At 45.0% G+C, this 13,945-nt stretch overlaps 1 protein-coding gene and 1 long non-coding RNA gene across 3 annotated transcripts in view; one reads left to right on the forward strand and one right to left on the reverse strand.

Annotated features, from left to right (window-relative positions):
* Nucleotides 1–13,945, reverse strand: part of LOC116957284 (PHD finger protein 1-like) — an 83,835-nt gene that overhangs the window by 7,474 nt on the left and 62,416 nt on the right. For both annotated transcript variants that reach the window (XM_076055722.1, XM_076055721.1), the window contains one exon: nucleotides 10,226–10,384. In XM_076055722.1, the coding sequence (XP_075911837.1) occupies nucleotides 10,226–10,384 (159 nt within the window). The remainder of the gene's footprint in view (nucleotides 1–10,225; nucleotides 10,385–13,945) is intronic.
* LOC142906935 (uncharacterized) lies at nucleotides 8,127–9,678 on the forward strand. The gene is made up of 3 exons (XR_012930579.1): nucleotides 8,127–8,209; nucleotides 8,291–8,380; nucleotides 9,587–9,678. It is a non-coding gene; the product is annotated as an uncharacterized LOC142906935 (long non-coding RNA).

A 13,945-nucleotide genomic window follows, 5' to 3' on the forward strand; every position in this document is an offset into this window, starting at 1 on the left:
ATGTTAATGTGAGAGAGTTTAGAGTGTTAATGTGAGAGATTAGCGTGTTAATGTGAGAGAGTTTAGCGTGTTAATGTGAGAGATTAGTGTGTTAATGTGAGAGAGATTAGCGTGTTAACGTGAGAGAGTTTAGCGTGTTAATGTGAGAGATTAGTGTGTTAATGAGAGAGAGATTGGCGTGTTAATGCGAGAGTTTAGCGTGTTAATGTGAGAGAGATTAGCGTGTTAATGTGAGAGAGATTAGCGTGTTAATGTGAGAGAGATTAGCGTGTTAATGTGAGAGTTTAGCTTGTTAATGTGAGAGAGAATAGCGTGTTAATGTGAGAGAGAATAGCGTGTTAATGTGAGAGAGATTAGCGTGTTAATGTGAGAGTTTAGCATGTTAATGTGAGAGAGATTAGTGTGTTAATGTGAGAGTTTAGCGTGTTAATGTGAGAGAGATTAGCGTGTTAATGTGAGAGAGATTACCATGTTAATGTGAGAGAGATTAGCGTGTTAATGTGAGATTAACGTGTTAATGTGAGAGATTAGCGTGTTAATGTGAGAGAGATTAGTGTGTTAATGTGAGAGATTAGCGTGTTAATGTGAGAGAGATTATCGTGTTAATGTGAGAGAGATTAGCATGTTAATGTGAGAGAGATTAGCGTGTTAATGTGAGAGAGATTAGCGTGTTAATGCAAGAGAGATTAGCGTGTTAATGTGATAGAGATTAGGGTGTTAATGTGAGAGAGATAAGCGTGTTAATGTGAGAGAGTTTAGTGTGTTAATGTGTGAGAGATTAGCGTGTTAATGTGAGAGAGATTAGCGTGTTAATGTGAGAGTTTAGCGTGTTAATGTGAGAGATTAGCGTGTTAATGTAAGATATTAGCGTGTTAATGTGAGAGAGGTTAGCGTGTTAATGTGATAGTTTAGCGTGTTAATGTGAGAGAGATTAGCGTGTTAATATGAGATAGATTAGCGTGTTAATGTGAGAGAAATAAGCGTGTTAATATGATAGAGAATAGCGTGTTAATGTGAGAGAGATTAGCGTGTTAATGTGAGAGATTAGCGTGTTAATGTGAGAGAGATTAGCGTGTTAATGTGAGAGAGATTAGCGTGGTAATGTGAGAGAGATTAGCGTGTTAATGTGAGAGAGATTAGCGTGTTAATGTGAGAGTAGCGTGTTAATGTGAGAGAGATTAGCATGTTAATGTGAGAGAGATTAGCGTGTTAATGCGAGAGTTTAGCGTGTTAATGTGAGAGATTAGCGTGTTAATGTGAGAGAGATAAGCGTGTTAATGTGAGAGAGATTAGCATGTTAATGTGAGAGAGTTTAGCGTGTTAATGTGAGAGAGATTAGTGTGTTAATGTGAGAGAGATTAGCGTGTTAATGTGAGAGAGATTAGCGTGTTAATGTGAGAGTTTAGCGTGTTAATGTGAGAGAGAATAGCATGTTAATGTGAGAGAGAATAGCGTGTTAATGTGAGAGAGATTAGCGTGTTAATGTGAGAGAGATTAGCGTGTTAATGTGAGAGAGAATAGCGTGTTAATGTGAGAGAGAATAGTGTGTTAATGTGAGAGAGATTAGCGTGTTAATGTGAGAGAGATTAGCGTGTTAATGTGATAAAGAATAGCTTGTTAATGTGAGAGAGATTAGCGTGTTAATGTGAGAGAGAATAGCGTGTTAATGTGAGAGAGTTTAGCATGTTAATGTGAGAGAGATTAGCGTGTTAATGTGAGATAGATTAGTGAGTTAATGTGAGAGAGATTAGCGTGTTAATGTGAGAGAGATTAGCGTGTTAATGTGACAGAGATTAGCGTGTTAATGTGACAGAGATTAGCGTGTTAATGTGAGAGAGATAAACAAGTTAATGTGAGAGATGGGCGTGTTAATGTGAGAGAGTTTAGCGTGTTAATGTGAGAGATATTAACATGTTAATGTGAGAGAGATAAACATGTCAATGTGAGAGATCAGCGTGTTAATGTGAGAGAGATTAGCGTGTGAATGTGAGAGATTAGCGTGTTAATGTGAGAGAGATTAGTGTGTTAATGTGATAGAGATTAGCGTGTTAATGTGACAGAGAACAGCGTGTTATTGTGAGAGATTAGTGTGTTAATGTGATAAAGAATAGCTTGTTAATGTGAGAGAGATTAGCGTGTTAATGTGAGAGAGAATAGCGTGTTAATGTGAGAGAGATTAGTGTGTTAATGTGAGAGAGTTTAGCGTGTTAATGTGAGAGAGATTAGCGTGTTAATGTGAGAGAGATTAGTATGTTAATGTGAGAGAGATTAGCGTGTTAATGTGAGAGTTTAGCGTGTTAATGTGAGAGAGATTACCGTGTTAATGTGAGAGAGATTAGCGTGTTAATGTGACAGAGATCAGCGTGTGAATGTGAGAGAATAGCGTGTTAATGTGAGAGAGTTTAGCGTGTTAATGTGAGAGAGTTTAGCGTGTTAATGTGAGAGAGATTAGCATGTTAATGTGAGATAGATTAGCGAGTTAATGTGAGAGAATTTAGCGTGTTAATGTGAGAGAGATTAGCGTGTTAGTGTGAGAGATATTAGCGTGTTAATGAGAGAGATTAGCGTGTTAATGTGAGAGATTAGCATGTTAATGTGAGAGTTTAGCGTGTTAACGTGAGAGAGATTAGCGTGTTAACGTGAGAGAGATTAGCGTGTTAATGTGAGAGAGATTAGCGTGTTAATGTGACAAAGAATAGCGTGTTAATGTGAGAGATTAGCGTGTTAATGTGAGAGAGATTAGCGTGTTAATGTGAGAGAGAAAGGTGTGTTAATGTGAGAGAGATTAGCGTGTTATTGTGAGAGAGTTTAGCGTGTTAATGTGAGAGAGATTAGCGTGTTAATGTGAGAGAGATTAGCGTGTTAATGTGAGAGAGATTAGCGTGTTAATGTGAGAGATTAGCGTGTTAATGTGAGAGAGTTTAGCGTGTTAACGTGAGAGAGATTAGCATGTTATTGTGAGAGAGATTAGCGTGTTAATGTGAGAGAGAATAGTGTTAATGTGAGAGAGATTAGTGTGTTAACGTAAGAGAGATTAGCATGTTAATGTGAGAGAGATTAGTGTGTTAATGTGAAAGAGATTAGCGTGTTATTGTGAGAGAGTTTAGCGTGTTAATGTGAGAGAGATTAGCGTGTTAATGTGAGAGAGATTAGCGTGTTAATGTGAGAGAGATTAGCGTGTTAATGTGAGAGAATAGCGTGTTAATGTGAGAGTTTAGCATGTTAATGTGAGAGAGATTAGCGTGTTAATGTGAGAGAGATTAGCGTGTTAATGTGAGAGAGATTAGCGTGTTAATGTGAGAGGGAATAGTGTGTTAATGTGAGAGATTAGTGTGTTAATGTGAGGGAGATTGGCGTGTTAATGTGAGAGAGAATAGTGTGTTAATGTGAGAGAGTTTAGCGTGTTAATGTGAGAGAGATTAGCGTGTTAATGTGAGAGAGAATAGTGTGTTAATGTGAGAGAGTTTAGCGTGTTAATGTGATAAAGAATAGCGTGTTAATGTGAGAGAGATTAGCGTGTTAATGTGAGAGAGAATAGTGTGTTAATGTGAGAGAGATTAGCGTGTTAATGTGATAAAGAATAGCGTGTTAATGTGAGAGATTAGCGTGTTAATGTGAGAGAGATTAGCGTGTTAATGTGAGAGAGAATAGTGTGTTAATGTGAGAGAGATTAGTCTGTTAATGTGAGAGAGATTAGCGTGTTATTGTGAGCGAGTTTAGCGTGTTAATGTGAGAGAGATTAGCGTGTTAATGCGAGAGAGATTAGCGTGTTAATGTGAGAGAGATTAGCATGTTAATGTGAGAGAGATTAGCGTGTTAATGTGAGAGAGATTAGCGTGTTAATGTGAGAGAGTTTAGCGTGTTAATGTGAGAGAGATTAGCGTGTTAATGTGAGAGAGATTAGTGTGTTAATGTGAGAGAGATTAGCGTGTTAATGTGATAAAGAATAGCGTACTAATGTGAGAGAGATTAGCGTGTTAATGTGAGAGTTTAGCATGTTAATGTGAGAGAGATTAGCGTGTTAATGTGAGAGAGTTTAGCGTGTTAATGTGAGAGGGTTTAGCGTGTTAATGTGAGAGAGATTAGTGTGTTAATGTGAGAGAGATTAGCGTGTTAATGTGATAAAGAATAGCGCACTAATGTGAGAGAGATTAGCGTGTTAATGTGAGAGTTTAGCGTGTTAACGTGAAAGACCTGCTGCAACACGAGGTTATAGAGGCTTTAGGTGGGCTCAACCCCAAGGGTAAATGAGCCGAGCTAGAGATGGAATTCGTAACTAAATGTAAGAGATCACATTAGCCTGTTAGTGTAAAATCAGAGAAAGGTGGTAGGATGGGAACATCACAGCCAGTTATGACTTAAAACTGGTTGATAACGTCCTGCCAGCCATCCACATATACAGGCACAGACCCATCTTCGCGATGGAAGTTGTGTCGTCTGTATATATGGATGGCTTCATGAACGAGGCTCCGTTGATAGCCAGTGGGTTTGCAAAGTACAATTTCGTAGATAAACATTTTACGTTTGAATCGAAGGGAGACCAGATGGCTCAATGGGACACTCCGTCTGCAGGAAAGCCACCCATACGGATGTATATCTAAAACCTGACTCCCACCACCATCCTTCCCAGAAGAATTTCCCCCATCGAAGCTCTGCAGCATAGAGCTCAACGTATTTCCTGTGTCGTGGTCAAATCCTGTAATCTAAATTTCGTCCACTTCCCGTTGTCCAATAAATTCCAAATTTGGCACACGTACTCAGATCCGGTGACAATGCATGCATCAATTAATCAATTAATTCGTTACTTTAGAGCAATTAACATTTTGTGTGGACGCCTATTATTTGTATATATATTTGTGCATTTTCATTTAAAGCTTTCGTGACTGCAGGGATTCATATTCTTGGTTCTTTGGGTAAAGTCACGTAGAAGGGAAACAATAAAATAATAAAAATATAAAACAATAAAATTATTGTAAAACAATACAATTATTATTCATGGTTCTTTGGGTAAAGTCACCACCACGTAGAAGGGAAACAATAAAATAATAAAAATATAAAACAATAAAATTATTATTCTTGGTTCTTTGGGTAAAGTCATCACTTAGAAGGGAAACAATAAAATAATAAAAATATAAAACAATAAAATTCTCACGACGTTTCGACTGCAATGCAAGCAATCATCATCAGGTGCTTGTGTTGCAGTCGAAACGTCGTGATAATTTTATAGTTTTATTATTTTTATTATTTTATTGTTTCCCTTCTACGTGATGGTGACATTACCCAAAGAAGCAAGAATAATATTATTATTTTACTCATAATAAAGGTTTTTGGGTTAGATCGCGTTTAATTATAAATGTGTCGTAACCCTCCACCACCCGACATGGCCAATCAGCAAAAAAAGTGTCACGTTGACAAAAGACAAATAATTCACTACTTTAGCCCACCGGTGTGTTGAAGAGTGAACCCACATTTACAGTTTGAGTACGACGTTTCGCTGGTAAATACTTCCAGCATCATCAAGCAATTCGCCAGAATGGTAAAGCCCTCGCTTGCTCCCGGTTTTATATAGAGCAGCAGGGTGACGTCATCACTTAACTCATATCAGGTGCAGTGATTAGAGGCGGAGGGGGGGGGTATTGTAATTATATAATCGATTAGTAATCAGTCATTGGTTATAATTAGTAATGAGTTGTAGATTAGTAATTCTTTAATCAAAATGTAATGTGTATTATTTAATAATACGCTTCCAGGCCGCACTAAGCCTGTAGCTGTCAGAGCGATTAAAGTTATTCTTGTTCCTCTCAATTTCAATGGATTCTCTAATTAGTCTTTGCCAGTAATAATTAGTTTTACACACCACTGCAACATTTGCAAAATCAATTGAGTGTCCTTGTTGACAAGCATGTTCTGCCACTGCCGACAGTTGTGTTTGAGATAATTTAATATTTCTCTGATGTTCTTTTAGTCTTACGCTGATGTTACGTCCCGTCTGCCCAATGTAGCAGCTGCCACATAAACAATTAATCCGATATACACCTTCTGTTGATAGTTTAGGTAATGCATCTTTAGTGCAAGATACTAGTTTTTGAATTTTGTGTACTGTACAAAATCTTACTGTAATGTTTTGCTTTTGCAAAACACGGGCTAATTTGTCAGTTACTCCTGAGATATATGGAATTTTTATTGTTTTAACAATCTGGTCGCTTTCAGCAGTATTGCTTTGCGGTCGTGATTTGGCATTCAGTGCTCTGTTAATTTGAGCATTATTGTAGCCATTCTGTCGTAGTGCGTCTTTAACGTGTTTAATCTCTGATTATTGTTTTATATTTTTATTATTTTATTGTTTCCCTTCTACGTGGTGGTGACTTTACCCAAAGAACCAAGAATAATAATTTTATTGTTTTATATTTGTATTATTTTATTGTTTCCCTTCTACGTGGTGGTGACTTTACCCAAAGAACCAAGAATAATAATTTTATTGTTTTATATTTTTATTATTTTATTGTTTCCCTATCTACGTGGTGGTGACTTTACCCAAAGAACCAAGAATAATAATTTTATTTTTTATATTTTTATTATTTTATTGTTTCCCTTCTACGTGGTGATGACTTTACAGAAATATATTTTTATTGTTTCCCTTCTACGTGGTGGTGACTTTACCCAAAGAACAAAAAAGAGTATGAATCCCTGCAGTCACGAAAGCTTTCAAATCTAAAAATAAAACGAAGCTGTCAATAAAACCGTCCGTTTTAAAAACGAAAAAAAACCTTTTTTAAAGGAGTTTCATTTTAACTCTTACCGCCCGTCTCGAGCGCCATGAAAGAAGGGGGTGGGGGTGGGTGGGGGTGGGGGAGAGCGCCGTTAACGCCCCTGCTCCAACCAATTTTTCAATCTTCATTTTCTCTCGCTTGGTCCAGAGCACCGTTGCCCGTCGGTCAACGCGGACCCTTGGGTCTCAGCTTTGCTGCTCGCGAGGGAGCCCGGTCGACGGTCGGGGGGGGGGGTTTCCCCCCCCCCTTCTATCTTTGGCTCTCTCGGTAAGGCCACGCAGAGCGAGAGTAAAATAATAAAATAACACGACGAAATTCTTACGACGGAGGGGTTTTCGGAGGGGTTTTCGGAGGGGTTTTGGAGGGGTTTTCGGAGGGGTTTTCGGAGGGGGTTTTGGAGGGGTTTTCGGAGGGGTTTTGGAGGGGTTTTCGGAGGGGTTTTCGGAGGGGTTTTCGGAGGGGTTTTTGGAGGGGTTTTGGAGGGGTTTTTGGAGGGGTTTTGGAGGGTTTTTGGAGGGGTTTTGGAGGGGTTTTCGGAGGGGTTTTGGAGGGGTTTTTGGAGGGGTTTTTGGAGGGGTTTTCGGAGGGGTTTTGGAGGGTTTTTGGAGGGGTTTTTGGAGGGGTTTTTGGAGGGGTTTTCCGAGGGGTTTTCGGAGGGGTTTTCGGAGGGGTTTTCGGAGGGGTTTTTGGAGGGTTTTGGAGGGGTTTTGGAGGGGTTTTTGGAGGGGTTTTGGAGGGGTTTTGGAGGGGTTTTTGGAGGGGTTTTGGAGGGGTTTTTGGAGGGGTTTTTGGAGGGGTTTTTGGAGGGGTTTTGGAGGGGTTTTGGAGGGTTTTTGGAGGGGTTTTTGGAGGGGTTTTGGAGGGGTTTTTGGAGGGGTTTTTGGAGGGGTTTTTGGAGGGGTTTTGGAGGGTTTTTGGAGGGGTTTTTGGAGGGGTTTTGGAGGGGTTTTCGGAGGGGTTTTCGGAGGTTTTTGGAGGGGTTTTTGGAGGGGTTTTCGGAGGGGTTTTTGGAGGGGTTTTTCCCCCCCCTCCAAACCCCGCCCCCCCCCTCCTCCCCCCCCACCCCGAACGAGGCGGGGTTTGTCGGCCACACCTCAGCGTGGCCGACCGAGGGGGGGGCCATCTGCGTGCTGAAGCTCCCCCGCTTGTGACCGCCCTGACGAGCCTCCTGCGTGTAACCGTGACACCGTTGTGAGGCCTCGCCATCTGCGCACGGGACAGGGCGGCTGCTCCTGCTCGCGGCTCCTTCGTAGCCTCGGCACCGCAGCCACCGACAGGGTCATCATCCCCCACACTGCCTCTCACAGGGGGGTGTCTACTTCATCCCAATTCTAGAGGCAAACACAGCCTCAGCAAGGTCATCAACCCCCACATTGCCACTCACTCACAAGGGGTGTCTACTTCATCCCAATTCTAGAGGCAAACGCAGCCTCAGCAGGGTCATCATTCCCCACACTGCCACTCGCTCACAAGGGGTGGCTACTTGTTCTCAATTCTAGCGGCACCGCAGCCTCAGCAAGGTCATCATCCCCCACCTTGCCACTCACTCGCTCACTCACAAGCGGTGTCTACTTCATCCCAATTCTAGAGGCAAACGCAGCCTCAGCAAGGTCATCATCCCCCACATTGCCACTCACTCACAAGGGGTGGCTACTTCATCCCAATTCTAGAGGCAAACACAGCCTCAGCAGGGTCATCATTCCCCACACTGCCACTCGCTCACAAGGGGTGGCTACTTGTTCTCAATTCCAGAGGCACCGCAGCCTCAGCAAGGTCATCATCCCCCACCTTGCCACTCACTCGCTCACTCACAAGCGGTGTCTACTTCATCCCAATTCTAGAGGCAAACGCAGCCTCAGCAGGGTCATCATCCCCCACCTTGCCGCTCACTCGCTCACAGGGGGTGTCTAAATTTCAATTTGAAGCTTTCGTGACTGCAAGGATTCATCTTCTTTGGTTCTTTCGGTAAAGTCACCACCACGTAGAATGAGAATAAAAGAATAAATAAATAAAATAACACAATAAAATTCTCACGACGTTTCACAAGTTAATCACTCGGCTATTTCAATGCTAAATTCTCCTGTTTGATTTGTACTAGGTGCCTCTGTGGATGTGTCGGCTTTGACTTTAACATTGCCGTTTCTGTGACCAGTCACAAGCTAATCACTCAGCTATTTCAATGCTAAATTCTCCTGTTTGATTTGTACTAGGTGCCTCTGTGGATGTGTCGGCTTTGACTTTAACATAGCCATTTCTGTGACCAGTCACAAGCTAATCACTCAGCGATTTCAATGATAAATTCTCCTGTTTGATTTGTACTAGGTGCCTCTGTGGATGTGTAGGCTTTGACTTTAACATAGCCATTTCTGTGACCAGTCACAAGCTAATCACTCAGCTATTTCAATGCTAAATTCTCCTGTTTGATTTGTACTAGGTGCCTCTGTGGATGTGTAGGCTTTGACTTTAACATAGCCATTTCTGTGACCAGTCACAAGCTAATCAATCAGCTATTTCAATGCTAAATTCTCCTGTTTGATATGTAAACCCCTTTGTCAAGGTGCCTCACTTCTCTCACCCATCTTAAAAAGTCGCCACGAATCTTAACGTTCATTGAAGCTCTGTCGTCCCGACAGGTCTGTTCCTTTCACCTGAAGAAGGCCACTTGTGTTGTGGCCGAAACGTCGTCAGAGTTTTATTGTGTTATTTTATTAATTTATTATTTTATTCTCATTCTACGTGGTGACTTTACCGAAAGAACCAAAGAAGAAGGGGTGGCTACTTGCTCTCAATTCTAGAGGCACCGCAGCCTCAGCAAGGTCATCATCCCCCACATTGCCTCTCTCTCACTCACAAGGGGTGGCTACTTGCTCCCAATTCTAGAGGCAAACGCAGCCCCAGCAAGGTCATCATCCCCCACATTGCCACTCGCTCACTCACAAGGGGTGGCTACTTGCTCCCAATTCTAGAGGCAAACGCAGCCCCAGCAAGGTCATCATCCCCCACCTTTCCACTCGCTCCCTCACAAGGGGGTGTCTACTTCATCCCAATCCTAGAGGCAAACGCAGCCTCAGCAAGGTCATCATCCCCCACATTGCCTCTCTCTCACTCACAAGGGGTGGCTACTTGCTCCCAATTCTAGAGGCAAACGCAGCCCCAGCAAGGTCATCATCCCCCACCTTTCCACTCGCTCCCTCACAAGGGGGTGTCTACTTCATCCCAATCCTAGAGGCAAATGCAGCCTCAGCAAGGTCATCATCCCCCACATTGCCTCTCTCTCACTCACAAGGGGTGGCTACTTCACCCCAATTCTAGAGGCAAACGCAGCCCCAGCAAGGTCATCATCCCCCACATTGCCTCTCTCTCACTCACAAGGGGTGGCTACTTCACCCCAATTCTAGAGGCAAACGCAGCCCCAGCAAGGTCATCATCCCCCACATTTCCACTCGCTCCCTCACCTCCTCTTGTGTCTCCGTGCCCCCGCGTCCTCCCCGTGTCCCCGCGTCGTCCCCGTCAGAGACGGAGGAGGACGGGCGGGAGGAGGGGGTGATGGGGGAGCTCGGATTCGGAGTCCGAACAAAGTCTTTTTCTTCTTAATCTCCTGACCGGAAGCGAAACTGTGGAGACGCGGGGGGTGGTGGTGGTGGTGGTGGGGGAGGGAGGAGAGACACGGTGAGACGTGGGGGAGACGCGGGGGAGACACGGGGAGACGCGGTGAGACGTGGGGGAGACGCGGGGAGATGCGGGGATTGACAGGCGGCCGCGGGGAGTGATGGGGAGATACTGGGAGACACGGGGAGACACGGGGAGACGCGGGGAGACGCGGGGAGTGATAGGGAGACACGTGGAGTCACGGAGAGACACGGGGAGATGTGGGGGAGACGCGGGGAGATGTGGGGAGTGATAGGGAGACACGGGGAGACACGTGGAGACACGGGAAAACATGGTGAGACGTGGGGGAGACGCGGGGAGACGCGGTGAGTGATAGGGAGACACGGTGAGACGTGGGGAGACACGGTGAGACACGTGGAGACACGGGGAGACACGTGGAGACACGGGGGAGACGCGGAGAGACGTGGGGAGTGATAGGGAGACACGGTGAGACGTGGGGAGACACGGTGAGACACGTGGAGACACGGGGAGACACGTGGAGACACGGGGGAGACGCGGAGAGACGTGGGGAGTGATAGGGAGACACGGGGAGACGCTGGGAGACACGGGGAGACACGGGGGAGACGCGGGGAGATGTGGGGAGTGATAGGGAGACATGGGGAGACACGTGGAGACGCGGGGAGTGACGGGGAGATACTGGGAGACACGGGGGAGACGCGGGGTGACGTGGGGAATGATAGGGAGACACGGGGAGACACGGGGGAGACACGGGGAGACGTGGGGGAGACGCAGGGAGATGTGGGGAGTGATAGGGAGACACGGTAAGACATGGAGAGACACGGTGAGATGCTAGGAGACACGGGGGAGACGCAGTGAGTGACAGGGAGACACGGTGAGACGTAGGGAGACACGGTGACACACGTGGAGACACGGGGAGACATAGTGAGAGATGGGGCAGACACGGGGAGATGTGGGTAGTGACAGGGAGACACGGGGAGACATGGGGGAGACGCGGGGAGATGTGGGGAGTGATAGGGAGACACGGTGAGACGCTGGGAGACACGGGGAGACACGTGGAGACACGGGGAGACACGTGGAGACGTGAGGAGACACGGTGAGACATGGGGAGACACGGTGAGACATGGGGAGACACGGTGAGATGCTAGGAGACACGGGGGAGACGCGGTGAGTGACAGGGAGACACGGTGAGATGTAGGGAGACACGGTGACACACGTGGAGACACGGGGAGACATAGTGAGAGATGGGGCAGACACGGGGAGATGTGGGTAGTGACAGGGAGACACGGGGAGATGCAGTGAGAGACTGGGAAGGTTGTAGGGGAAGTGGTAAGGTTAGTGGTAGGGGTGGTGGTAAGATTAGTGGTAGTAGTAGTGGTGGTAGTTGCAGGGGTAGTGGTAGTATTGGTAGTAGTAGTGGCAGGGATAGTAGGAGCAGTAGTGGTAGGGGTAGTAGTAGTAGTGGTAGGGGTAGTAGTGGTGGTAGGGGTAGTAGTGGTAGAAGTAGTGGTAGTAGTGGTAGGGGTAGTAGTGGTAGTAGTAGTGGTAGTAGTGGTAGGGGTAGTAGTGGTGGTAGGGGTAGTAGTGGTAATAGTAGTGGTAGTAGTGGTAGGGGTAGTAGTGGTGGTAGGGGTAGTAGTGGTGGTAGTAGTAGTGGTAGTAGTAGTGGTAGTAGTAGTGGTAGCAGTGGTAGTAGTGGTAGTAGTGGAAAGGGTAGTAGTGGTAGGGGTAGTGGTGGTAGGCGTAGTGGTAGTAGTGGTAGTAGTAGTGGTAGGGGTAGTAGAGGTAGTGGTAGAAGTGGTAGTAGGGGTAGTGGTGGTAGGGGTAGTAGGGGTAGTAGGGGTAGTGGTAGGGGTAGTAGTGGTAGGGGTAGTAGTGGCAGTAGTGGTAGTAGCAGTGGTAGTAGGGGTAGTGGTAGGGGTAGTAGTGGTAGTAGTAGTGGTAGGGGTAGTAGTGGTAGTAGGGGTAGCAGTGGTGGTAGGGGTAGTAGTGGTAGCAGTGGTGGTAGGGGTAGTAGTGGAATTAGGGGTAGTAGTAGTAGTAGGGGTAGTAGTGGTAGTAGTAGTGGTAGGGGTAGTAGTGGTAGTAGTAGTGGTAGTAGTGGTAGGGGCAGTAGGGGTAGTGGTATTAGTAGTGGTAGTAGGGGTAGTAGTTATTCATAATAAAGGTTTTTGGGTTAGATCGCGTTTATTTATAAATGTGTCGTAACCCTCCACCACCCGACACTTCCAATCAGCAAAAAAAAGTGTCACGTTGACAAAAGACAAATAAATAGTTCACTACTTTAGCCCAGTGCGTCTTTAACGTGTTTGATCTCTATCACTAGACTTTCACCATCTGACACTGTTTTAGCCCGATGTATGAGTGTCTTGATAAGAGAGGATTACTAATCATAACCATTGACTGATTACTAATCGATTATATAATTACAATACCCCCCCCCCTCCGCCTCTAATCACTGCACCTGAATGAGTTAAGTGATGACGTCACCCTGCTGCTCTATATAAAACCGGGAGCAAGCGAGGGCTTTACCATTCTGGCGAATTGCCCGATGATGCTGGATGTATTTACCAGCGAAACGTCGTACTCAAACTGTAAATGTGGATTCACTCTTCAACACACCGGTGGGCTAAAGTAGTGAATTATTTGTCTTTTGTCAACGTGACACTTTTTTTTGCTGATTGGCCATGTCGGGTGGTGGAGGGTTACGACACATTTATAAATAAACGCGATCTAACCCAAAAACCTTTATCATGAATAATATTGGTCGCGAAAGCCTACGTGTTAAACTGAGGGGTAGTAGTGGTAGTAGTAGTGGTAGTAGTAGTGGTAGTAGTGGTAATAGTAGTGGGAGTAGTAGTAGTAGTGGTAGTAGTGGTAGTAGTAGTGGTAGTAGTAGTGGTAGTAGTGGTAGTAGTGGTAATAGTAGTAGTAGTGGTAGTAGTAGTGGTGGTAGGGGTAGTAGTGGTAGTAGTGGGGGAAGTGGTAGTAGTAGTGGTAGTAGTAGTGGTAGTAGTGGTAATAGTAGTGGTAGTAGTAGTGGTAGGGGTAGTAGTGGTAGTAGTGGTAATAGTAGTGGTAGTAGTAGTGGTAGTAGTAGTAGTAGTGGTAGTAGTAGTAGTGGTAGTAGTAGTAGTAGTGGTAGGGGTAGTAGTGGTAGTAGTAGTGGTAGGGGTAGTAGTGGTAGTAGGGGTAGCAGTGGTGGTAGGGGTAGTAGTGGTAGCAGTGGTGGTAGGGGTAGTAGTGGAATTAGGGGTAGTAGTAGTAGGGGTAGTAGTGGTAGTAGTAGTGGTAGGGGTAGTAGTGGTAGTAGTAGTGGTAGTAGTGGTAGGGGCAGTAGGGGTAGTGGTATTAGTAGTGGTAGTAGGGGTAGTAGTTATTCATAATAAAGGTTTTTGGGTTAGATCGCGTTTATTTATAAATGTGTCGTAACCCTCCACCACCCGACACTTCCAATCAGCAAAAAAAAGTGTCACGTTGACAAAAGACAAATAAATAGTTCACTACTTTAGCCCAGTGCGTCTTTAACGTGTTTGATCTCTATCACT

The sequence above is a fragment of the Petromyzon marinus genome, chromosome 72 (assembly GCF_048934315.1).
Source record: "Petromyzon marinus isolate PM22_M1 ecotype Great Lakes invasive population chromosome 72, UKy_Petmar_22M1.pri1.0, whole genome shotgun sequence".
Lineage (NCBI taxonomy): Eukaryota > Metazoa > Chordata > Hyperoartia > Petromyzontiformes > Petromyzontidae > Petromyzon > Petromyzon marinus.